Source organism: Leucopleurus acutus, assembly GCF_964270905.1.
Source record: "Leucopleurus acutus genome assembly, chromosome: 8".
NCBI lineage: Eukaryota > Metazoa > Chordata > Mammalia > Artiodactyla > Delphinidae > Leucopleurus > Leucopleurus acutus.
The window spans coordinates 30,425,679-30,452,881 of record NC_139151.1 but is presented as its reverse complement, the minus strand read 5'-3'; the positions used below and the strand labels follow the sequence as shown (position 1 = coordinate 30,452,881).

The 27,203-nt window shown below is 36.3% G+C and overlaps 1 protein-coding gene across 1 annotated transcript in view; it reads left to right on the top strand.

Moving 5' to 3' along the window:
• Positions 1-27,203, top strand: part of LOC309964926 (cytoplasmic dynein 2 heavy chain 1-like) — a gene marked incomplete at both ends in the record, with an annotated part of 239,188 nt that overhangs the window by 165,943 nt on the left and 46,042 nt on the right. The window contains one exon of the mRNA XM_082844100.1: positions 13,751-13,867. Within this exon, the coding sequence (XP_082700226.1) occupies positions 13,751-13,867 (117 nt within the window). The remainder of the gene's footprint in view (positions 1-13,750; positions 13,868-27,203) is intronic.

Below are 27,203 nucleotides of genomic sequence, written 5' to 3'. Positions count from 1 at the left end.
TGGTGATAGTCTTATCTTGCTCTGATTTTGAAGGGAATATTTTCTAACATTTTATTATTTATTGTAATATTTACCATGTTTTGTAGATACCATTTATAAGTTTGTATTGGTCTGCTTGGGTTCCCATAATAAAATACCACAGATTGGATGGCTTAATAACACTAATGCATTTTCTCACAGTCTTGGAGGTTAGAAGTCTGAGATCAAAGTGCCAGTATGGTCGGGTTGTGGTGAGGGCTATATTTCTGGCTTGTAAATGACTGTCTTCTCACTATGATCTCGTATGGCTTTTTCTCTGTGAGTGTTTGCAGAAAGAGGGGGAGAAGAAAACAGATCTCCCTTGTCTCTTCTTATAAGGACACAAATCCTATCAGATCAGGGCCCCACCCTCATGACCTCATTTAATCTTAATTACTTCTTTAGAAGTCCCATCTCCAAATACAGCCATCCTGGGAGGTTAGAGCTTCAACATAGGATTTGCGGGGTAGGGGTGGTGCGGGGTACACAAACATGCAATCCCTAACACAGGTTAAAGATTTCCACTATTCCCAGTGCTTCAGTTAGTCTTTGTTGCATAGCAAATCATCCCAAAACTTAGTAACTTGAAACAATAATGTTTTATGATTTTCCTATGATTCTGTGGGTTGGTTTCATCTGGGTTCCCATATGAGGCTGCCTTCATTTGGAGAGTTGGCTGGCAGGTTCAAGATGGTCTTACTCATGTTTGCAGATGGCACTGGCTATTGGCTGGGGTGACTTGGTTTTCAACTACATGGTCTTTCAACTACCAGAGACTAGCATGGTGTTTCAGGATTCCAAGGCCAGAGCAGAAACTGCAAGTTCGCTTAAAGTCTAGGCTTTGAAAATTGCACATCCGTTTTGCCACATTCTATTAGTCAAACAAGTCATAATATCAGCCCAGCTTCCAAGGGGTGGAGAAGTAGATTTCTCTTGATATCAGAGGAGTGGAATGTTACTTTGCAAACAGGTATGATTACAGGGAGGCATAATTTATCAAAAGCTGTTATAACAATCTCACATATCTTTGCTAAATTTCCTTAGGGTAGTTTGTCAAGAATGTATTGGTGAACTTCATTGACCATATTTTCACCCAGTATTGAAATAATTAGATTATTTTTCTCTCTAATCTGCTTATGTGATGAGCTGTATTTTCTATTATTGAACCATACATTCAGAGTCGTCATGTATGTCTTTTTTGAAAGGTTGTTTGATATTTGTTTATTTATTTGCATCTATGTTCAGGAGTAAGTCTGATCTTTGAATGTCCCCTTATATTTCATATAATGTTTTTACTAGCCTCTATTGCTTGATTTGAGGAATTTTGCCTCCTTTTCTAGTCTCTGAAATGGTTAGTACTAGATTTGAATTTCTGTTCAAGGAATGTGAGGAGAACTTTTATATTAACTGCTGGTGTCTGAGATTTACTTTGAGATAATGTTTTTAACTTCTCACTTAATTATTTTATTTTTTAAAATTTATTTATTTATTTATTTTGCGGTACGCGGGCCTCTCACTGTTGTGGCCTCTCCCGTTGCGGAGCACAGGCTCCAGACGCGCAGTCTCAGCGGCCATGGCTCACGGGCCCGGCCACTCCACGGCATGTGGGATCTTCCCAGACCGGGGCACGAACCCATGTCCCCTGCATCGGCAGGCGGACTCTCAACCACTGCGCCACCAGGGAAGCCCTCACTTAATTTTTTTAAACAACTCTAGCCCAGTTTGGTTTTTCTATTTCTTCTTGAGACTGTTTTATTAATTTATATATTCCTAGAAATTTCTCAATTGGCCAAATTTACTTTTTATGGTATGAAGCTATTCAAAATAATCTCATATTCTCTTTTAGTCTTTTCTGTAATTATATTCCTTGTAATATTAGAATTTTAAAAAAATTTTTGCCTTTTCTTACTTTATCTATCATCTAGCTATAATCATTTAATCTAGTCAGAAGTCTCATAATTTTATTAGTCTTTTAAGACTAACAAAAACTGACTTTTTAAAAAATCTGATCTCGTATCTGTTTTCTATTTTATTAATTTTTTTTGCTCTTGTTATTTTCTTCCATCTACATTCTCAACCTTATTATTTGTTAAGTTTGGCTCTGTTTTTAGCATGCTTCTCTTTGATCATAAGTGTTTTCTGCTATAATTTTCCTCTAAGAATCTCATTCACTGCAGTTCCATAAGTTTTGATATATGATATTTTCAGGATTGCAGTGTGTAGGGTGAATGTTAATGATCACAGTATTTCAAACAGATCACATTATCACCCAGAAGCCAAGACAGCGAGCAGCAAGTGTCCCTAGTCTTTCCCTCTGCCAGGCAGTTTGTTTTCTAATTAGCCTGTTGGGTGTTTTTTGTAGAGTTCAGGGCTTCTCTTTTCTGTCTTTGGAAATGTGAACCTTATGAACTCAATGAGGGACATTTTACAAAGTAACTGACCAGTGTTTTTCAAAAGTGCCAAGGTCATGAAAGAAAAAGAAAGACTGTCACAGTTTTGGATGAGACTGTGATAAATAACAACTAAATATAATATGGTATTCTCCTGAAACAGAAAGAGGACATTTGTGGAAAAATTGGTAAAATTTGAATAAGGTCTGTGGTAGTTTAGTTAATAGTATTGTACTAGCATTAATTTCCTGGTTTTGATAATTATGCTGTGATTATGTAAGATGTTAACTAGGAGTAAAGTATATAATGGGAATTCTCTGTATTATTTTTGCCAGTTTTATATAAATCTAAAAATAGTTCAAAATAAAAAGTAAACAAACCAAGCTGTAGGCCCCTTGAGATAGGCAGATACCCCAGGGCAAATTCTGGCTTCAGAACTCACTCAGGTCTCTAGATCAGCTCTGCCTCTTTGGCTCCAGCATTTAAAGCTTTCCCTTAATTTCCCTGGTGCTTCAGTCATAAATTTTAAAAGGATTTTTTTGTTGATGATGTTGTTATTTATGCATAATTTTTAAATGTACTGTGTTATAAAATTTTCTCCAGATATTTAGTCTGCCATATTCCTTGAGACAAACATGTAATTTACTTTTTTTTCACTGTAAATATCTTAATCAAAATAAATACATGGAGAAAACTATATAACTTTATACAGCTGGATGAATTATCAGAGTGACACACATGTAATCACCACACAAGTCTAAAACCAAAATGTTTCCAGTATCTCTCCATCTCTACCCTTTTCCATCACATCCCATTTTTAATTTCTACTCACTTTTTCCTCTCCAAAGGAAATAGCTTTCCTGACTTATAACCATGGGTTATTTTTGCTTGTTTTTGAATGATAGTAAATGAGTTATACAGTATGTTTTTGTTTCGGTGTATCTTGCTTCTTTCCTTCAGCTGTATGTTGAGACTCGTACATATTTTGCATGAAGCTTTAATTTTCATTGGTGTATAGTATTCCATAGGGTGATTATACCATAATTTATTTATTGATTCTACTGCTGATGGACTTTGGTTTAGTTGTTGTTGTTTTTTTCCCCAATGGGAAGATTAATTTTCTTGTTGCATCAACCTTCTAGACCATTCATCATACAAGTTTTTCTTTTTAATTAATAGAGTTTATTTTTAGAGCAGTCCTAGATTTACAGAAAAATAAGCAGAAAATACATAGAGTTCCCATATATCCCCTAGCACTCCAGCAGGTTCCCCCTCTTATTAACATCTTTCATTAGTGTGGTACATTTTTACAACAGATGAGCCAGTGTTAATACTGATACATTATTATTAACTAAAGTCCATAGTTTACATTAGGATTCTGATATTGTATACTCTATGAGTTTAGAAAAAATGTGACTTGTATCCATTATGAGAGCATCAAGCAGAATATTTTTACCTCCCTGATAATCCCCTATACATCCCTCCTACCTCTAAAACCCCTGAAAACTACTGATCATTTCACTATTTTCAGTTTTGCCTTTTCCAGAATGTCATAGAGTTGGAATCATAAGTATGTAAACTTGTCAGATTGGTTTCTTTCACTTGGCAATATGGATTTAAGGTGCAGTTCATGGCTTGATAGCTCATTTATTTTTAGTGCTAAATATTTCATTGTACTTCATAGTTCTTTTTTATTAACATCTTTATGGAGTATAATTGCTTTACAGAGTTGTGATAGTTTCTGCTGTGTAACAACGTGAATCAACTATACATATACATATGTCCCCATATCTTCTCCTTCTTGCATCTCCCTCCCACCCTCCCTATCCCACCCCTTTAGATGGACACAAAACACAAGCTGATCTCCCTGTGCTATGTGGCTGCTTCCCACTAGCTATCCATTTTACATTTGGTAGTGTATATATACATGCCACTCTCTCACTTCATCCCAGCTTACCCTTCCCCCTCCCCGTGTCCTCAAGTCCATTCTCTACATCTGCATCTTTATTCCTATCCTGTCCCTAGGTTCTTCGGAATTTTTTTTTTCTTTTTTTAGATTCCATATACACGTGTTAGCATACAGTGTTTGTTTTTCTCTTTCTAACTTACTTCACTCTGTATGACAGTCTTTAGGTCAATCCACCTCACTACAAATAATGCAATTTTGTTTTCTGTTATGGCTAATATCCCATTGTATATATGTGCCACATCTTCTTTATCCATTCCTCTGTTGATGAACACTTAGGTTGCTTCCATGTCCTGGCTATTGTAAATAGAGCTGTAATGAACATTGTGGTACATGACTGTTTTTGAATTATGGTTTTCTCAGGGTATGTGCCCAGTAGTGAGATTGCTGGGTCATATAGTAGTTCTATTTTTAGTTTTTTGAGGAACCTCCATACTGTTCTCCGTAGTGGCTATATCAATTTACATTCCCACCAACAGTGCAAGTGGGTTCCCTTTTCTCCACACACTCTCCAGCATTTATTGTTTCTAGATTTTTTGTTGATGGCCATTCTGACTGGTGTGAGGTGATACTGCATTGGGGTTTTTATTTGCATTTCTCTAACGATTAGTGATGCTGAGCATCCTTTCATTTGTTTGTTGGCAATCTGTATATCTTCTTTGGAGAAATGTCTATTAGGTATTCTGCCCATTTTTGGATTGGGCTGTTTGTTTTCTTCAAACTGAGCTGCATGAGCTGCTTGTATATTTTGGAGGTTAATCCTTTGTCAGTTGCGTCATTTGCAGATGTTTTCTCCCATTCTGAGGGTTGTTTTTTCATCTTGTTTATGGTTTACTTTGCTGTGCAAAAGCTTTTAACTTTCATTAGGTCCCATTTGTTTACTTTTGTTTTTGTTTCCATTTCTCTAGGAGGTGGGTCAAAAAGGATCTTGCTGTGATTTATGTCATAGAGTGTTCTGCCTATGTTTTCCTCTAAGAGTTTGATAAAGTCTGGCCTCATATTTAGGTCTTTAATTAATTTTGAGTTTATTTTTGTGTATGGTGCTAGGGAGTGTTCTAATTTCATTCTTTTACATGGAGCTGTTCCATTTTACCAGCAACACTTATTGAAGAGGCTGTCTTTTCTCCACTGTATATTCTTGCCTCCTTTATCAAAGATAAGGTGACCATATGTGCGTGGGTTTTTCTCTGCGCTTTCTATCCTGTTCCATTGATCTGTATTTCTGATTTTGTGCCAGTACCATACTGTCTTGATTACTGTAGCTTTGTAGTATAGTCTGAAGTCAGGAAGCCTGATTCTTCCGCCTCTGTTTTTCTTTCTCAAGATTGCTTTGACTATTCAGGGTGTTTTTTGTTTCCATACAAACTTTGAAATTTTTTCTCTAATTCTGTGAAAAATGCCAGTGGTAGTTTGATACGGATTGCATTGAATCTGTAGATTGCTTTGGGTAGTAGAGTCATTTTCACAATGTTGATTGTTCCAATCCAAGAACATGGTATATCTCTCCTATTTGTATCATCTTTAATTTCTTTCATCAGTGTCTTATAGTTTTCTGCATACAGATCTTTTGTATCCTTAGGTAGGTTTATTCCTAGGTATTTTATTCTTTCTGTTGCAGTGGTAAATGGGAGTGTTTCCTTAATTTCACGTTCAGATAATTCATCATTAGTGTATAGGAATGCCAGAGATTTCTGTGTATTAATTTTTTATCCTGCTTCTTTACCAAATTCATTGATTAGCCCTAGTAGTTTTCTGGTAGTATCTTTAGTATTCTCTACGTATAGTATCATGTTATACGCAAACCGTGACAGCTTTACTTTTTCTTTTCCCATTTGGATTTCTTTTTCTTCTCTGATTGCTGTGGCTAAAACTTCCAAAACACTGTTGAATAATAGTGGTGACAGTGGGCAACCCTGTAATATTCCTGATCTTACTGAAAATGGTTTCAGTTTTTCACCATTGAGGCCGAAGTTGGCTGTGGATTTTTCATATATGACCTTTATTATGTTGAGGTAAGTTCCCCCTATGCGTATATTCTGGAGGGTTTTTACCATAAATGGGTGTTGAATTTTGTTGAAAGCTTTTTCTGCCTCTATTGAGATGATTGTATGGTTTTTATTCTTCAATTTGTTAATATGGTGTATTACATTGATTGATTTGTGTATATTGAAGTATCATTGCATTCCTGGGATAAACCCCACTTGATCATGGTGTATGATCCTTTTAATCTGCTTTTGGATTCTGTTTGCTTGTATTTTGTTTCAGATTTTTGCATCTATGTTCATCAGTGATATTGGCCTGTAGTTTTCTTTCTTTGTGACATCTTTTTCTGGGTTTGGTATCAGGGTGATGGTGGCCTCGTAGAATGAGTTTGTGAGTGTTCCTCCCCCTAGTATATTTTGGCAGAGTTTGAGAAGGATAGGTGTTTGCTCTTCTCTAAATGTTCTATAGAATTCGCCTGAGAAGCCATCTGGTCCTGGGGTTTTGTGGAAGACTTTTAATCACAGTTTTAATTTCAGGGCTTTGATTGGTCTTTTTATATTTTCTGTTTCTTCCTGGTTCAGTCTCGGGAGGTTGTGCTTTTCCAAAAATTTGTCCATTTCCTCCAGGTTGTCCAATTTATTGGCTTATAGTTGCTTGTAGTAATCTCTCATGATCTTTTGTATTTCTGCAGTATCTGTTGTTACTTCACCTTTTCATTTCTAATTCTATTGATATGAGTTTTCTACCTTTTTTTCTTGATGAGTCTGGCTAATAGATTTTCAATTTTGTTTATCTTTTCAAAAAACAGCTTTTAGTTTTATTGATCTTTGTCATTGTTTCCTCATTTCTTTTTCATTTATTTCTGATCTGATCTTTATGATTTCTTTCCTTCTGCTAACTTTGGGGTTTTTTTCTTCTTCTTTCTCTAATTGCTTTACGTGTAAGGTTAGGTTTTTTACTTAAGATATTTATTTTTTCTTGAGGTAGGATTATATTGCTATAAACCTCTTAGAACTGCTTTTAATGCATCCCATAGGTTTGGGGTCATCGTGCTTTCGTTGTCATTTGTTTTTGGTATTTTTTTATTTCCTTTTTGATTTCTTCAGTGAGCTCTTGGTTTTTTAGTATTGTATTGCTTAGCCTCCATTTGTTTGTATTTTTTACACGTTTTCCTGTAATTGACATCTAGTCTCATAGCATTGTGTTTGGAAAAGATACTTGATATGATTTCAATTTTCTTAAAGTTACTAAGGCTTGATTTGTGACCCAAGATATGATCTATCCTGGAGAATGTTCCATGAGGACTTGAGAAGAAAGTGTATTCTGTTTTTGGATGGAATCTCCTATAAATATCAATTAAGTCCATCTTGCTTAGTGTATCATTTTAAGTTTATGTTTCCTTATTTATTTTCATTTTGGATGATCTGTCCATTCGTGAGAGTGGGTGTTAAAGTCCCCTGCTCTGGGAATTTCACCTTTTATGGCTGTTAGCATTTGTCTTATGTATTGAGGTGCTCCTATGTTGGGTGCATATTTACAATTGTTATATCTTCTTCTTGGATTGATCCCTTGATATTATGATATTATATTGTCTCTTTTAATAGTCTTCATTTTAAGGTCTATTTTGTCTCTTATGAGAATTGGTACTCCAGCTTTCTTTTGATTTCCATTTGCATGGAACATCTTTTTCCATTCTCTCACTTTCAGTCTGTATGTGTCCCTGGGTCTGAAATGGATGTCTTGTAGACAGCATGCATATGGGTCTTTTTTTGTAGCCATTCAGCAAACCCCTGTCTTTGGTTGCAGCACTTAATCCATTCACATTTAAGGTAGTTATTGATATGTATGTTCCTATTACCATTTTCTTAATTGCTTTGGCTTTATTATTGTAGGTCTTTTCCTGGTCTTGTGTTTCCTGCCTAGAGAAGTTCCTTTAGCATTTGCTGTAAAGCTGGTTTGGTGGTGCTGAATTCTCTTAGCCTTTGCTTGTCTGTAAAGTTTTTTCATTTCTTTGTCGAATCTGAATGAGATCGGTGCTGGGTAGAATAATCTTTGTTGTAGGTTTTTCCCTTTCATCATTTGAAATGTGTCCTGACACTCCCTTCTGGCTTGCAGAGTTTCTGCTGAAAGATCAGCTGTTAACCTTATGGGGATTCCCTTGTATGTTATTTGTTGCTTTTCCCTTGCTGCTTTTAATATTTTTTCTTTGTGTTTAATTTTGATTGTTTGATTAACATGTGTCTTGGTGTTTTTCTCTTTGGGTTTATCCTGTATGGGACTGTCTGCCCTCCTGGACTTGACTATTTCCTTTCCCATATTCGGGAAGTTTTCAACTATAATCTCTTCAAATATTTTCTCAGTCCCTTTCTTTTTCTCTTCTTCTTCTGGGTCCCCTATAAGTGGAATGTTGTTGCATTCAATGTTGTCCCAAAGGTCTCTGAGACTGTGCTCAATTCTTTTCATTCTTTTTTCTTTAATCTGCTCTGCAGTAGTCATTTCTATTATTTTATCTTCCAGGTCACTTATCCGTTCTTCTGCCTCTGTTATTCTGCTATTGATTCCTTCTAGGGAATTTGTATTCATTTATTGTGTTGTTCATCATTGTTTTTTTGCTCTTTAGTTCTTCTAGGTCCTTGTTAAATGTTTCTTGTATTTTGTACATTTTATTTCTAAGATTTTGGGTCATCTTTACTATCATTCTCTGAATTGTTTTTCAGGTAGACTGCCTATTTCCTCGTCATTTGTTTGTTCTGGTGGGTTTTTACCTTGCTTCTTCATCTGCTGTGTTTTTTTCTGTCTTCTTATTTTGCTTAACTCACTGTGTTTGGGGTCTCTGTTTCACAGGCTGCAGGTTCCTAGGTCCCGTTGGTTTTGGTGTCTGTCCCCTGTGGGTAAGTTTGATTCAGTGGGTTTGTGTAGGCCTCCTGGTGGAGGGAGGTCATGCCTGTGTTCTGTTGGATGAGGCTGGATTTTGTCTTTCTGGCAAGCAGTACCACGTCCAGTGGTGTGTTTTGGGATGTCTGTGACCTTATTATTTTAGGCAGCCTCTCTGCTAATGGGTGCGGTTGTGTTCCTGTCTTTCTGATTGCTTGGCATAGCATGTCCATCACTGTAGCTTGCTGGTTGTTGAGTAGAGCTGGGTCTTAGCATTGAGATGAGATCTCTGGTAGAGCTTTCACTGTTTGATATTACATGGGGCTTGGAGGTCTATGGTGGACCAATGTCCTTCACTCAGCTCTCCCACCTCAGAGGCTCAGGCCTGACACCCGGCCAGAGCACCAAGACCCTGTCTGCCACACCACTCAGGAGCAAAGGGAGAAAATTAAAAAAGAAAAAGAGAAAAAAGTGAAATAATATAAAGGTATTTAAATAGAAAAGAAAAAAATAATTATTATTAAAATTTTAAAATAAAAAAAATAAATAAAAGAAAGAAGAGAGCAAGCAAACCAAAAAACAAATCGACCAATGGTAACAAGTGCTAAAAACTATACTAAGAAAAACACAAAACAAAGAACCCAAAAAGCGGACAGACAGAACCCTAGGACAAATGGCAAAAGCAAAGCTATGCAGACAAAATCACACAAAGGAGCATACACGTACACACTCACCAAAAGAGAAAAAGGGTAAAAAAGTATATATATATAAAAATAAAGTAAGAGAGCAACCAAATCAATAAACAAATCTACCAGTGATAATAAGCTCTGAATACTAAAGTAAGATAATCATAAAACCAGAAACAAATTAGATGCAGAAAGGAAACCCCAAGTCTACAGTTGTTCCCAAAGTCCACTGCCTCAGTTTTGGGATGGTTCCTTTTCTATTCAGGTATTACACAGATGCAGGGTACATCAAGTTGATTGTGGATATTTAATCCACTGCTCCTGAGGCTGCTGGGAGAAATTTCCCTTTGTCTTCCTTGTTCATACAGCTCCTGGGGTTCAGCTTTGGCCCCGCCTCTGCATGTAGGTCACCTGAGGGTATCTGTTCCCAGCACAGACAGGACGCGGTTAAAGGAGCAGCCGATTAGGGGGCTCTGGCTCATTCACGCTGTGGGGAGGGAGGGGTATGGAATGCGGGGTAAGCCTGCAGTGGCAGAGGCTGGCATAACCTTGCAACAGCCTGAGGCACGCCGTGTGTTCTCCCGGGGAAGTTGTCCCTGGATCAGGGGACCCTGGCAGTGGCGGGCTGCAAAGACTCCCTGGAGGGGAGGTGTGGATAGTGACCTGTGCTTGTACACAGGCTTTTTGGCAGCTGCAGCAGCAACCTTAGCGTTTCATGCCGTCTCTGGTGTCTGCACTGATAGCCATGGTTCGCGCCTGTCTCTGTAGCTCATTTAGGTGGTGTTCTGAATCCCCTCTCCTTGCGCACCCTGAAATAGTGGTCTCTTGCCTCCTAGGCAGGTCCAGACTTTTCCCCGGACTCCCTTCTGGCTTTCTGTGGTGCATTAGCCCCCTTCAGGCTGTGTTCATGCAGCCAACCCCAGTCCTCTCTCTGGGATCTGACCTCCAAAGCCGGAGCCTCAGCTCCCAGCCCCCACCCGCCCTGGCAGGTGAGCAGACAAGCCTCTCAGGCTGGTGAATGCTGGTCAGCACCGATCCTCTGTGCAGGAATCTCTCCGCTTTGCCCTCTGCACCCCTGTTGCTGTGCTCTCCTCCATGGCTCCGAAGCGTCCCCCGAGCCACCCGCCGTCTCCGCCCGTGAAGGGGCTTCCTAGTGTGTGGAAACCTTTCCTCCTTCCCTCCCACTGGTGCACGTTCCGTCCCTATTCTTTTGTCTCTGTTTATTCTTTTTTCTCTTGCCCTACCCAGGTATGTGGGGAGTTTCTTGCCTTCTGGGAAGTCTGAGGTCTTCTGCCAGCATTCAGTAGGTGTTCTGTAGGAGTTGTTTCACATGTAGATGTATTTTTGATGTATTTGTGGAGAGGAAGGTGATCTCCATGTCTTACTCCTCCTCCATCTTATAGGTCTCCTCTCAAACATGTAATTTACTTAACTTCTTGGACACTCCAATTTCTCATCTGTAAGTTGAGAATGAGCGTTCATTTTTAAAATCTATATTCTTTCTCATTCCTAGAAGGATTATACTGGATGTGACTTACAAAAATACAGACGATCTATTAGTGTAAAATCAATAGTTTAGGAAATCAAAGAGAAAATTAGGAAATGAAAAGAAAATAAAACTAGGGAAATAATTTATGTTAAAAGAAGACAAGACAAACAACAAAGCTCATGCTCTAAGGTTCTATAAAGTTGTTATTGTTAGATCAGAAATTCTTCTGTGTGCTTTATAACTTCCAAAAGAAAAGGAAAATACAATTGTATATGAGATGTAGTATACTACAATAAAATCACACCAATTGTTCAGGAGAATCATAGGTATTCCTGAAATGTCTCTCATTGTTCTTTGGAATGTGAACGGTTGGAATAGGGGTGACAGCATATTCTGCAGCTCCCCTCCAACCTCAGAGATGCTGCAAAGCATGCCAGTGGCATAATGCAAGCTGTTCAGTATGCTTAGAACATGGAAGAAGTGATGTATGTTTTTGTTGGGAAATTTCATCCCCTTTGACACCATTTTAAAGGAATGTCATTAAAAAAAGTATTTTTAATTGGTTTAAAACATGTATAATGGACATTTTATCATCTGTGCTTTGTAAAAAGATGAGTATGTCAGATTTTGTAAAAAGAAAAGATGGTCCGCTGTTACAAGTTATAGCCTGATCCTCATTATAAAATATTTTTATTATGCATTTGAACTCCCTTTTCATTACTCTCCATTCATTAAAGTTTATAATGTATTATGATAGTGTTATTATGAAAAGCAAGCCTCGCATGTTATTTTTCTGGGAAGAAAACAAACTTTTTTGGGTTGTTAAACATTTTCTTTTTAAAATAGTTTTTAACATCATATGTAAAAAAATATTTGAACCTTTTTTCCTTTAGGTATCTCTTTGCATTCTTATTTGTTCTCTGTCATTTTTGACAAATTTAAGACACAAATAAGAGATAGCCAGTGTTACCAGAGCAAAATAGCACTTCTTCTGACTACAAACTAGTGATGTTTTGTGGTCTAGCACAGCTGATAAATTAGGTGCTGTTGTAGGGTTCAGCTAGAGCAAATGGAAATAATTTATCAGAAAAACAAAGAAAATGAAACACTGAATCACCACAATTTTTTCTAGATTAGAGAATCAATCAAAAGCTCTAGAAGTAACTTGAGTTTAACAGCAGGATTCTGTATGTTTAACAATTATGTAGTGCATTTATTTTGAAATATTTATGGCCCTTATTTTATTTGAACTTTAATAATGTAAGAACCCCCAAAATATTAAATACAGCCCTATCTCTTAAAAAGGAAAAACAATTTACATCTCTCAAAAAGTAAAACAAAAAAAGTAGTTGACACACTGAAAATGTTGATGTTTAAAATACTAGCTTAGGAAAACATATTGTCTTGATTTGGGGATTTATTTTGTTTATGTCAGATAAGCAATGATATAGCACAATTTTAATATTTAGTTGAAATATTTATGAAGAACCATCAGTACATACCTCACTGATTTTTATACATCTCCCCCAATATCTATAATACCATATGTAGAATACTCAGTAATATTCTGGATCATTCTTAGCAAATGATTAAGAAGACTGATTGGTATTATTGAAATTGAAGCCATTAAACACTATTTTAGAAGAAAAAACGTGAGTGAATTAATTTTGATGAGAATGATGATAGAGAAGCTGATAAAAATGTTACAAAAATGAAAGCCCTAAATAGGAAAGAAGAATTTACTTTGCCTTATTTTAATTAATTGATCTATACCTCCTTCATTTGAGTCTCATGTCTAGAAAAAACACTGAAATAACTTAAAATTGATATAGAACCTTAAAACTTAGATTTATTGTAATTTTTACCAGCCAATAATTACTTTAAATTGTTTTACTATTTTATAGTTTGCTATGCTATTTACTATCTTTCCACTCATTTCATCTTTTCAAAAAACCTATCTTTAATTTATCAGCATTTTGAAATTATGCAATTTAAATTATTCAAACTGAAAAATATTTTTGATTTCAGAAATGAGCAAATAGAGAGGTTATTAATAATGGATAATTAGAGCTTTCTGGCTAAAGAAGTAGCTTTTCAAATGAAGAGCCATTATAATATGTAACTTTTATAGTGGTTTCTCTCACCATTTAAGTTCTTTTGCCTTTTAACTGCTGAAATAAATCAATAAAATATTAATCCAGTTGAACAGGGAAAATGGGATTAAAACTTGTTTATAATATATATATTCAGTCTTTATAAGTAAATATGGCTATTTTTGTATCTATGTTTTCCCTCTGAATGAAGTTATGTTCATTTATTGCTACTTATTATTTTCTTCATTCAGGTTATTTCACAGTTGAGGATCTTGGGCAGATCAGTAACAGCTGGTAGCAAATTTGATAGAGAAATCTGGTCTAATGAACTTTCTCCTGTCCTCAATCTCTGGAAGAAATTAAACCAGGTTAGTAGTGGAATATTCTTCCTTTGTTTTCCCTTTTTTCTCCCTATCCTTTTTTTCCAGTTTTATCCCCAAATTGTCCATGTTGGTAAATTTTTGCATGGATCTGCCCTCAATGTATACAGTATCCTGGAAAAAGATGGAGGAAATAAAAGTAATAGAAGATCAGCCCAAGAAGCAGTGTTACCGTGTAATTTGTCTTATCCTGGTAATGTACTATGACGTCCTCTATGTCTGATACATATTTTGCTCCCTCCTTGTCTTCTCTCGCCTCTTTCTGTAAAGTCAGTGACTGCTGTTAAAGGTGAAATTTTTCAAAGGAATCCAAGTGCTAAGGAAAAGCAATTCATCAACTGGAGCTGACTTGTTTCTATATTGTAAAGTAGTTACAGATTATAGATGGTTGCTTGCTCACTAGGCAAAACCATTACAGTATTATGATTACTATTCTAATTGAATAAGAACTTACTTTCTGGAATTAAAAAAATATAATTTTACAATTCATATGTTTAGTAATACTATAAAAATGCTTATATATCACATAGCCTTCTTCAGTAAGGGAAGTCAAATTAGGCTTATTTAAGAACCTATGAAAAAGGTTAAAACTCTCTAAAAATTCAAAATCCTCAAACCTTATAGTATTGTAATTTCGAGTTATTCTGACTTAGTGTCGACAATTGGTGATTGTCAGGAGTCTGAATAAACAATGATCTCAAATAACTGGAATTGCCACTTTATTTAGACCATCAGATTGATAAAGCTTTATATAGGTAGCTTGAGGAAAAATTAGAGAATGAAAAGAAATACTACATCCCTTAGCATCCCAAACCCGTGCTCTCCCCCTTATGCCTGGTCATATAAGTAATCAAATTGTACAGATCCCTTTCTATGAAATCATGGCCTGATTTCCATTCTTCATGTCAATTCATATTGAAGTTGTTATTCTTTACCTTCTTTTTTCTTAAACTAACCTTTGCATATCTTTAAATTAATAACCCAGTTTACACAAATTTATTGAGGAAAGTTGCTGTTAATCTGCTTCTTATTTCTCTGTAACTCATTTGGTTTTTTCCTGTAGAATATTTTGTCTCTGATCTCCCTAAATTTCACCATAATAAATACAGGTGTGGATTTTGTTATGTTTTGTTTTGCATCTATTCGTTTGATACTCTGAGACCCTGCAATTCCAAAAGCCAGCCTTCCCAGCTATACCTGTTTCAGTTTGATCCCCACATTAGCTGGGCTGCATGCTGTGAAATATCAAGTACTCTGCTGTCTATGGCAGGTGCTTGATACTGCTATTTTTCAGTCCTAAAATGTTGACATAGTGGGCAATGTTCCATCCAGGGCAATATGAAAAGATAAGTTTGCAACCAGGAGCTCTCCTAGCCTGGCTCCAGCCATGGCATCTAGCCCTCAGCTGTAGGTTACCATATTCTCCACTTACAAGTACCCAAACCTTTCTGTCTCCCAGATGTTTCCCATTCTTTTGGTGCCATCTTCTGGGTTCAGTATCCTCTTGTTTTGTCAAAGACAGGATTCAGAAGTGGGAGGTAGTTTGACATTTTGACCAGAACAAACATAACTTTTTAAACTTCATTTTAACTTTTATCTGTAAGATAGATATAGATTCATTAAAAGGTTATCATTATATTATATTCATAGTAGTCAAATTAATCTGTCAAATATCTTACACTTCATCCTGTTGTAATGTTTTGTTCTTTATCTCTCCCATTTCCTTCCTGAAGCTATTGCCATAATGTAGACTTCTTTCTCATATGGATTATTGCAGAAAACACCAAATTTGACTCTCCTTATAATATATACTTCCTCCAAGTCATATTTCAGATCATCATCACATTAATTTTCCTAAAGAAAATCATTTTTCACACCATGGCTCCATATCCAACCTGATTTGTAAGCCTCTTCCATAGTAAGGTAGCTCTCAGTGATTCCATCTGTGAGGACTTTCCAAATGCAATTTCTTTCTTCCAGAATCTCCTAGCTATGCTAAACCAGTAATGGGCAAAGTGCCAACATCTTTCAGAAGCCTCTCAGCTGTTACTCATTTCCCTCTTCATGTTTCTATAGTACAAACTTATAAATCACATAACCATAAAAGTTATATTTTAAACTAAGCAAGTTAATATATGGTGCTTAGGAATAAGAATTCTCTTATTTTGGGGTAGCTTTAAAATTTATGCATATAAATATTTCAAATAAACTAATGTCACATTTCTGTTTTAGAATTTTTCCATAATTATTTTTATCACTTCTGAACTTTTTAAAAAGTTTTTCTTTTGTAAAAAAGGAGTAATAATCTTTTCTCTGCATTCATTTGTTCATTTACTTCATTCATCAAATATCTATTGATGTGTCTGCTATATGCTTGGCACTGTGCTAGATGCTGATTTATTAAGAGATGATAACAATACACAAAAATATAGGTATTACAGTGGTCTTTGGGAACCAAAATGAGGGAGTGTTAAATTTTGCTAAGAGGAAGTCAGAGGAGGTTACATTATGAGTAAGAAATTCTTTAGAGGGACTTCCCTGGTGGGCTGGTGGTAAAAACTCCACCTTCCAATGCAGGGGATGCAGGTTTGATCCCTAGTCGGGGAACTAAGATGCCACATGCGGCAGGGAAGCTAAATCCGTGCACCTCAACTAGAGAGCTCGCATGCCACACACTACAGAGCCCACGTACTCTGGAGCTCGCATGCCACAACTAGAGAGAGGAAACCTGCATGCCACAACTAGAGAGAAGCCCACATGCCACAACGAAGAGCCTGCGCGCCACAACAAAAAGATGCCACATGCTGTGATGAAGATCCCACATGCCACAACGGAGACCCAACTCAGCCAAAAATATAAATAAATAAATAAATAAAATATTTTTTAAAATGCTTTAGATTAAAAAAAGAGGTTACATGATGAGCAAGAAATTCTCTAGTTAAAAAAGAGTGTATGATATTTCAGAGAGAGAGAAAAGTCTGCCATGTTTGTTATTCTAACCTGACTGGAGTAAAGAATGCTTTCAATAGAATGGCTAGACATAAGAGCAAAAAAATTTAGTAGGACCAGGTTGGAAAGGTTTAATGTCATGAGGAGTGATTATAATTTATCCTGTAGGCAGTGGGGATGCAATGCTAATAAGAAGGTGGGAAGGTGATATGTAAAGATCTGTGTTTTATAAAGGCAAAACTGATGATGGTGTAAGCAGTGGATACTAGAGGCCTGAAAACCAATTTAGAGGAAGTTACAATGTTCTAAGAGCAAAATCGTGGGAACCTTATTGAATATGGTGACAATGTGAATATAAAGTAAGAGAAGAGTCAAAGATATTTCAAAAGTAAAACCAGTCTTCAAAGGATGATTGTATGGATCTAATAAAAAAATAGATGGAACACTATTTGTCAAACAAACTCTTTATGGATTAAGTCTTTTGTATCTTTATTTCTTTAAAGATTTGTAGATTTTTAAAGTTTAGTATAACAAGCTCTAGTAGTATTGATGACGTTGCCACATTCAAGATATTTTATTAATTTAACCTTTCATGCTTGAAGGTTAAATTGTCAAAATTTTTAGTGACTGTATTAGTGATTATATCTTTTTCAGGGAAATATATATACAAATGTGTAATTATAACTTTTAACATTATTTTGTATTAACTGTTAATTCATATGTTATTATATCATCTCTTAAGTAGTTTAGATGCATAATTTAGTAACATCTCATATTTTGTGACATTTTTCTTGGGATTTCCACTGGAAAACTTAGTACTTTGTAAAACAATAATTTAAAAAGCAAAATGCTAAAAAGTATAACACATGAAAAATCTAATGTCATTTAATATTCTGCACGTATACATTCAAAAGGTCAGTTCATGCTTTAAAATTTTTATTATATACCAGCTCACCAAGCAGTTTTTAATATCTGGTTGATGGTGATAACAACTGATGAGAATTACTGACATTCTAACCAATTTACATCTCCTTCATATAACTTGAGAACTTCCATTAATTCCCATATGATAAAAGGTACATGTAAAACTGTCTCTTTTAGGCTGATAGAATTTGTTGAGCAAAAAATAGGTGACAGATTTTTTTCTGAGCAAGAATTGAACTGGTTGACCCAGTAACTATTTTTATTATTTCTTTCTTCAGGTTCATAAGTAGATTTGTATATCTGTTAAATTACACTTGTAAATTCAGAATACCTTAATTTCAAAAGAATGCATTGAAATAGAATTAAATGAAATTTAAATCTAGAGTGCCAGGATAAACAATTAATAGGACTAGTACTTTCTTATGTTTTTGAACTAAAAATTTAAATATCATTAAAATTGATTAGTTTCATATTATGTTTGAAAAGAATGTGTATTCTGCTCTGTTGACTGCTATTCTCAAATTATATTCTTTAGATCAAGTTTTTTAAATGTTTCATTCACAAATCATAATATATAATAGTTTTTCTCTATCAATTTTTGAATTATACAAGTTCAGAATGCCACTCTTCTTGATATATTGAACCACTTATCATAGTAATTCCCTTTAACTCTTATAATGTTGCTCCTATTTTTCTGGTATTAATAAATCTGTATCAGCTTTTGTTTAGTTATATTTGTTAGATATATCCTATTTCATACTTTCAACATTTAAATCAATTTTTATGGGTGTATCTTATAAAGAGCCTATAGCTGGATTTTGTTTGATCTTTAGTTGGAACATTTAGTCTATTTACATTAATCTGGTTTACTATATTATTATATGTTATGTTTTGTATTTTTTCTACTTTTTTTTTACTTCTTTCTTGTCTTCTTTTGGACTATTTTCTCTAATATATTGCTCTCTTAGTTTACAGATTATATATCTTTTCTACTTTTTAGTGGTATCCTAGATATTTTATTGTACATACATAGATAACGCAAGTTAAACAATATATTTGCCTACCTGGCAGATAATTCAAGCTTAAGACGTTATACCCAACTTCAACATTTTTTTAATGATATTTTTATTTATTTTTTTTAATTTTTCAACATCTTTATTGGAGTATAATTGCTTTAAAATGGTATGTTAGTTTCTGCTGTATAACAAAGTAAATCAGCTATACATATACAGATATCCCCATATCTCCTCCCTCTTGAATCTCCCTCCCACCTGCCTTATCCCACCCCTCTAGGTGGACACAAAACACTGAGCTGACCTCCCTGTGCTATGTGGCTATGTGGCTGCTTCCCACGAGCTATCTGTTTTACATTTGGTAGTGTATATATGTCCATGCCACTCTCTCACTTCGTCCCTGCTTACCCTTCCCCCTTCCCGTGTCCACAAGTCCATTCTCTACATGTATCTTTATTCCTGTCCTGCCCCAGGGTTCTTCAGAACCTTTTTTTTTGGATTCCATATATATGTGTTAGAATATGGGATTTGTTTTTCTCTTTCTGACTTACTTCAATCTGTCCATCCACCTCTCTACAAATAACTCAATTTCATTTCTTTTTATGGCTGAGTAATATTCCATTGTATATATGTGCCACACGTTCTTTATCCATTCATCTGTCGATGGACACTTAGGTTGCTTCCATGTCCTGGCTATTGTAATTAAAGCTGCAATGAACATTGTGGTACATGACTGTTTTTGAATTATGGTTTTCTCAGGGTATATGCCCAGTAGTGAGATTGCTGGGTCATATAGTAGTTCTATTTTTAGTTTTTTAAGGAACCTCCATACTGTTCTCCATAGTGGCTGTAACAATTTACATTCCCACCAACAGTGCAAGAGGGTTTCATTTTCTACACACCCTATCCAGCATTTGTTGTTTCTAGATTTTTTGTTGATGGCCATTCTGACTGGTATGAAGTGATACCTCGTTGTAGTTTTGATTTGCATTTCTCTAACGATTAGTGATGCTGAGCATCCTTTCATGTGTTTGTTGGCAATCTGTATATCTTCTTTGGAGAAATGTCTATTATGTACCCTGCCCATTTTTGGATTGGGTTGTTTGTTTTTTTCATACTGAGCTGCATGAGCCGCTTGTATATTTTGGAGGTTAATCTTTTGTCAGTTGCGTCGTTTGCAGATGTTTTCTCCCATTCTAATGGTTGTCTTTTCGTCTTGTTTATGTTTTCCTTTGCTGTACAAATGCTTTTAAGTCTCATTTGGTCCCATTTATTTATTTTTGTTTATATTTCCATTTCACTAGGAGATGGGTCAAAAAGGACCTTGCTGTGATTTATGTCATAGAGTGTTCTGCTTATCTTTTGCTCTAAGAGTTTTATAGTGTCTGGCTTTACATGTGGGTCTGTAATCCACTTTGAATTTATTTTTGTGTATGGTGTTATGGAGTGTTCTAATTTCATTCTTTTACATATAGCTGTCCAGTTTTCCCAGCAGCATTTATTGAAGAGGCTGTCTTTTCTCCATTGTATATTCTTGCCTCCCTTAACAAAAATAAGGTGACCGTATGTGTGTGGGTTTATCTCTGGACTTTCTATCCTGTTCCATTGATCTATATTTCTGTTTTTGTGCCAGTACCATACTGTCTTGATTACTGTAGCTTTGTAATATAGTCTGAAGTCAGGGAGTCTGATACCTCCAGCTCCATTTTTCTTTCTCAAGATTGCTTTGGCTCTTCAGGGTCTCTTGTGTTTCCATACAAATTGTGAAATTTTTTGTTCTAGTTCTGTGAAAAATGCCATTGGTAGTTTGATAGGGATTGCATTGAATCTATAGATTGCTTTGGGGAGTCTAGTCATTTTCACAATGTTGATTCTTCCAATCCAAGAACATGGTATTTCTCTCCATCTGTTTGTATCATCTTTAATTTCTTTCATCAGTGTCTTACACTTTCCGCATACTGGTCTTATGTCTCCTTAGGTATGTTTATTCCTAGGTATTTCATTCTTTTTGTTGCAGTGGTAAATGGGAGTGTTTTCTTGATTTCACTTTCAGATTTTTCATCATTAGTGTATAGGAATGCAAGAGATTTCTGTGCATTAATTTTGTATCCTGCTACTTAACCAAATTCATTGATTAGCTTTACTAGTTTTCCAGTAGCATCTATCGGATTCTCTGTATATAGTATCATGTCATCTGCAAACAGTGAGAGTTTTACTTCTTCTTTTCTGATTTGGATTCCTTTTATTTCTTTTTCTTCTCTGATTGCTGTGGCTAAAACTTCCAAAACTATGTTGAATAATAATGGTGAGAATGGGTAACTTTATCCTTTCCTGATCTTAGTGGAAGTGGTTTCAGTTTTTCACCATTGAGAACGATGTGTGCTGTGGGTTTGTTATATATGGCCTTTATTATGTTGAGGTAAGTTCCCTCTATGTGTATATTTGGAGGGTTTTTATCATAAATGGGTGTTGAATTTTGTCGAAAGCTTTTTCTGCTTCTATTGAGATGATTATATGGTTTTTATTCTTCAATTTGTTAATATGGTGTATTACATTGATTGATTTGTGTATACTAAAGAATCATTGCATTCCTGGGATAAACCCCACTTGATCATGGTGTATGATCCTTTTAAGGTGCTGCTGGATTCTGTTTGCTTGTATTTTGTTGAGGATTTTTGCATCTACATTCACCAGTGATATTGGCCTGTAGTTTTCTTTTTTTGTGACATCTTTGTCTGGGTTTGGTATCAGGGTAATGGTGACCTCATAGAATGAGTTTGGGAGTGTTCCTGCATCTGCTGTATCTTGGAAGAGTTTGAGAAGGTTAGGTGTTAGCTGTTCTCTAAATGTTTGATAGAAGTTGCCTGTGAATCCATCTGGTCCTGGGCTTTTGTTTGTTGGAAGATTTTTTATCACAGTTTCAATTTCAGTGCTTGTGATTGGTCTGTTCATATTTTCTGTTTCTTCCTGGTTCAGTCTCAGAAACATGTGCTTTTCTAAGAATTTGTCATTTCTTCCAGGTTGTCCAGTTTATTGGCTTATAGTTGCTTGTAGTAATCTCTCATGACCCTTTGTATTTCTGCAGTGTCAGTTGTTACTTCTCCTTTTTCATTTCTAATTCTATTGATTTGAGTCTTCTCCCTTTTTTTTTGATGAGGCTGGCTAATTGTTTTTCAATTTTGTTTATACTCTCAAAGAACCAGCTTTTAGTTTTATTGATCTTTGGTATGTTTCCTTCATTTCTTTTTCATTTATTTCTGACCTGATCTTTATGATTTCTTTCCTTCTGCTAACTTTGGTTTTTTTTTTGTTTTTCTTTCTCTAGTTACTTTAGGTGTAAGATTAGGTTGTTTATTTGAGGTGTCTCTTGTTTCTTGAGGTAGGATTGTATTGCTATAAACTTCCCTCTTAGAACTGCTTTTAATCCATTCCATATGTTTCAGGTCATTGTGTTCTCATTGTCATTTGTTTCGAGGTATTTTTTGATTTCCTCTTTGATTTCTTCAGTGATCTCTTGTTTAATAAGTAGTGCATTGTTTAGCCTCCATGTGTTTGTAGTTTTTACACATTTTTCCTGTATTTGATATCTAGTCTCACAGCTTTCTGGTCAGAAATGATATTTGATACCATTTCAATTTTCTTAAATTTACCAAAGCTTGATTTGTGACCCATGATATGATCTGTCCTGGAGAATGTTACATGAGCACTTGAGAAGAAAGGGTACTCAGTTGTTTTTGGATAAAATGTCCTGTAAATATCAATTAAGGCCATCTTGTTTAATGTGTCATTTAAAACTTGTGTTTCCTTATTTATTTTCATTTTGGATGATCTGTCCATTGGGGAAAGTGGGGAGTTAAAGTCCCCTACTATGGTGTGTTACTGTCCATTTCCCCTTTTATGACTGTGAGCATTTGCCTTATGTATTGAGGTGCTCCTCTATTGGGTGCATAAATAGTTACAATTTTTATTTCTTCTTCTTTGATTGATCCCTTGATTATTATGTAATGCGCTTTGTATCTTGTAATAGTCTTTATTTTAAAGTCTGTTTTGTCTGATGTGAGAACTGCTACTCCAGCTTTCTTTTGATTTCCATTTGCATGGAATATCTTTTTCCATCCCTGCACTTTCAGTCTATATATGTCCCTAGGTCTGAAGTGAGTCTCTTGTAGACAGCATATATATAGGTGTTTATGTATCGATTCAGCCAGTCTATCTTTTGGTTGCAGCATTTAATCCATTCATATTTAAGGTAGTTATTGATATGTATGTTCCTATTACCATGTTCCTAATTGTTTGGGTTTGTTATTGTAGGTCTTTTCCTTGTCTTGTGTTTCCTGCCTAGAGAAGTTCCTTTATCATTTGTTGTAAAGATGGTTTGGTGGTGCTGAATTCTCTTGGCTTTCACTTGTCTGTAAAGGTTTTCATTTCTCCATCGGATCTGAATGAGATCCTTGCTGGGTACAGCAATCTTGGTTGTAGGTTTTTCCCTTTCATCATTTGAAATATGTCCTGCCACTCCCTTCTGGCTTGCAGAGTTTATGCTGAAAGATCAGCTGTTAACCTTATGGGGATTCCCTTGTATGTTATTTGTTGCTTTTCCCTTGCTGCTTTTAATATTTTTTCTTTGTATTTAACTTTTGATAGTTTGATTAGTATATGTCTTGGCATGTTTCTCCTTGGATTTATCCTGTATGGGACTCTCTGCGCTTCCTGGACTTGATTCTGTCCTTTCCATGTTAGGGTAGTTTTCAACTATAATCTCTTCAAATATTTTCTCAGTCCCTTTTTTTTTCTCTACTTCTTCTGGGACCCCTATATTTGGAATGTTGGTGCGTTTAATGTTGTCCCAGAGGTCTCTGTGACTGTTCTCCATTGTTTTCATTCTTTTCTCTTTATTCTGTTCTGTGGTAGTTATTTCCACTATTTTATCATCCAGGTCACTTGTCTGTTCTTCTGCCTCATTTATTCCTCTATTGAGTCCTTCTAGGGAATTTTTAATTTCATTTATTGTGTTGTTCATCATTGTTTGTTTGCTCTTTATTTCTTCTAGGTCCTCGTGAAACGTTTCTTGTATATTCTCCATTCTATTTCCAAGATTTTGGATCATCTTTACTATCATTACTCTGAATTCTTTTTCAGGTAGACTGCCTATTTCCTCTTCATTTGTTTGGTCTGGTGGGTTCTTGCCTTGCTCCTTCATCTGCTGTGTGTTTCTCTGTCTTCTCATTTTGCTTAACTTACTGTGTTTGGCGTCTCTTTTTCGCAGGCTTCAGGTTCGTAGTTCCTGTTGTTTTTGGTGTCTGCCTCCAGTGGGTAAGGTTGGTTCAGTGTGTTGTGTAGGCTTCTTGGTGGAGGGGATTGGTGCCTGTGTTCTAGTGGTTGGGCCTGGACCTTGTGTTTCTGGTGGACAGTGCTGCATCTGTTTGTGTGTTTTGGGGTATCTGTGAACTTATTATGATTTTAGCCAGCCTCTGTGCCAATGGGTGGGGTTGTGTTCCTGTCTTGGTAGTTGTTTGGCATACGGCGTCCAGCACTGTAGCTTGCTGGTCGTTGAGTGGAGCTGGGTCTTAGCGTTGAGATGGAGATCTCTGGGACAGCTTTCGCCATTTGATATCATGTTGAGCTGGGAGGTCTCTTGTGGACCAGTGTCCTTCACTTGGGTCTCCCAACTCAGAGGCTCAGGCCTGACACCCAGCTGGAGCACCGAGACCCTCTCTGCCACACGGCTCAGAAGAAAAGGGGGAAAAAATAAAAGAAAGAAAGAAAGAAAATATAAAATAAAATAAATAAAGTTATTAAAATTAAAAATATATTATTAAAAATAAAGAAGTAATTTAAAAAAGAAAGAAAGAAGAGAGAGCAACCAAACAGAAAAATCCACCAACGATAACAAACACTAAAGTCTATACTAAGAAAAAAAATAAATAACTGACAGAAAGAACAGTAGGACAATTGGTAAAAGCAAAGCAATACAGACAAAATCACAGAAGGTAGCATACACATACACCCTCACAGTAAGAGAAAAAGGAAAAAATTATATATGTGTATAAAAAAAAGGAAGAGGTAACCAAATCAATAAACAAGTCTACCAATGATAATAAGCTCTAGATACTAAACTAAGATAAACATAAAACCAGAAAGAAATTAGATGCAGAAAGCAAATCCTAAGTCTACAGTTGCTCCCAAAGTCCACTGCCTCAATTTTGGGGTGATTTGTTGTTTATTCAAGTATTCCACAGATGCAGGGTACATTAAGTTGATTGTGGAGATTTAATCCAATGCTTCTGAGGCTGCTGGGAGGAATTTCCCTTCCTTTTCTTTGTTCGCACAGCTCCTGGTGTTCAGCTTTGGATTTGGCCCCGCCTCTGCATGTAGGTTGCCTGAGGGCGTCTTTTCCCTTCCCAGACAGGATAAGGAGCATCTGACTAGGGGGCTCTGGCTCACTCAGGCCAGGGGGAGCAAGGGGTGCGGATGCGGGGCAAGCCTGCGGCAGCAGAGGCTGACGTGACATTGCACCAGCCTGAGGCGTGCCGTGTGTTCTCCTGTGGAAGTTGTCCGTGGATCACGGGACCCTGGCAGTGGTGGGCTTCACAGACTCCCACGAGGGGAGGTGCGGATAGTGACCTGTGCTTGCACACAGGCTTCTTGGTGGCTGCAGCAGCAGCCTTAACATTTCATGCCCATCTCTGGTGCCCGTGCTGACTGGTGCCCATCTCTCGAGCTCATTTAGGTGGTGCTCTGAATCCCCTCTCCTCACACACCCCGAAGCAATGTTCTCTTGCCTCTTAGGCAGTTCCAGACTTTTCCCCAGACTCCCTCCTGGCTAGCTGTGCCACACTAGCCCTCTTCAGGCTGTGTTCACACAGCCAACCCCAGTCCTCTCCCTGGGATCTGACTTCGGAAGCCCGAGCCTCAGCTCCCAGCCCTCACCCACCCTGGCAGGTGAGCAGACAAGCCTCTCGGGCTGGTGAGTGCTGGTCAGCACCAATTCTCAGTGTGCAAATTAGTCTACTTTGCCCTCCACACCCCTGTTGCTGAGCTCTCCTCCATGCCTCCAAAGCTTCCCCCCTCTGCCACCCGCAGTCTCTGCCCGCAAAGGGGCTTCCTAGTATGTGGAAACCTTTCCTCCTTCACAGCTCCCTCCCAGAGGTGCAGGTGCCGCCCCTATTCTTTTGTCTCTGTTTTCTCTTTTTTCTTTTGCCCTACCCAGGTAGTTGGGAAGTTTCTTGCCTTTTCGAAGTCTGAGGTCTTCTGCCCTTGTTCAGTAGGTGTTCTGCAGGAGTTGTTCCACATGTAGGTATACTTTTGATGTATTTGTGGGGAGGAAGGTGATCTCCATGTCTTACTCCTCTGCCATCTTGAAGGTCCCCCAACTTTAACTTTATATTCAGTTATTGTTGTATATTTCAGTCTTCTTTGTCGTCATTGTTTACAGTCATTGTTTGTTTGGATTTGCCCCACATTTATCACTTTCATTGTCTTTTATTCCTTCCTGCATATCAGGCATTTTCATTTGGTTTAACATCCCTTCTGCCTGGAGTCCAAAAATATTCCTTTAGTGGTAAACTCTTTGAGTTTTTATTTATCTGAGTATGGCTTTAATTTATTTGTTTTAAAATGTATACTTTTTTATACTAATAGTTATTAATAGGTATAGTGAGATATAATTCCACTCTTTTCTGGTTTCTATTGTTACCAGTTAAGGAGTTAATTTTTGTTCCTTCTTTTTTACTGCTTTTAAAATTATTTTGCCTTGGTTTGCTGCAGTTTTACTCTAATGGGATTCAGTGTGGATTTGTTTTCTTTCTGTCTTTAATTCATTCATTTTTTAAATCTTGCTTAAGAATTAATGGGGTTTTTGAATTTTGGTTGCTGTTGTACATCAGTACAGACAAGGTCTCAGTTATTTAAGTATTAACTCTGCTTTACTATTCTTCTAGAACACTGATTAGATATTATATTAGACCGTTTTTCTCTATTCATCATTTGTTTTAAGTTATTTCTAATACTTCCCATTTCTTTTTTTCTGTGTGATGCATCCTGAATAAATTCTACGGATCCGTCTTCCAGTTCATTCATTTTCTTTTCAGTTAAATTTTTTCTAGCTTTAAAGTTTCATATTTTTTTCATTTTTAAAACTTTTCTTAAATTATTTTCCAAATCTGCTTATTGTTTAAGGTTTTCTATTATCTCTAGAAACATTTAACATAATTGTTTTATGTTCTGTGTATGATTATTTAGTTATCTGAGACCTTTGTGGATTTGATTCTTCTTTACATTTGTCCATGGAAATAATCAATAAACAATCTGTAATAGGAATAGAAAAGAGTTTTATTTGCGCCAGACTGAGGACTGTAGCCTAGAGGGCAGTCTCTCAGATAACTGATCAACTGCTCCAGAGAAGCATGGTTTTCAGCACAGTTTTATATCTTGTCAGA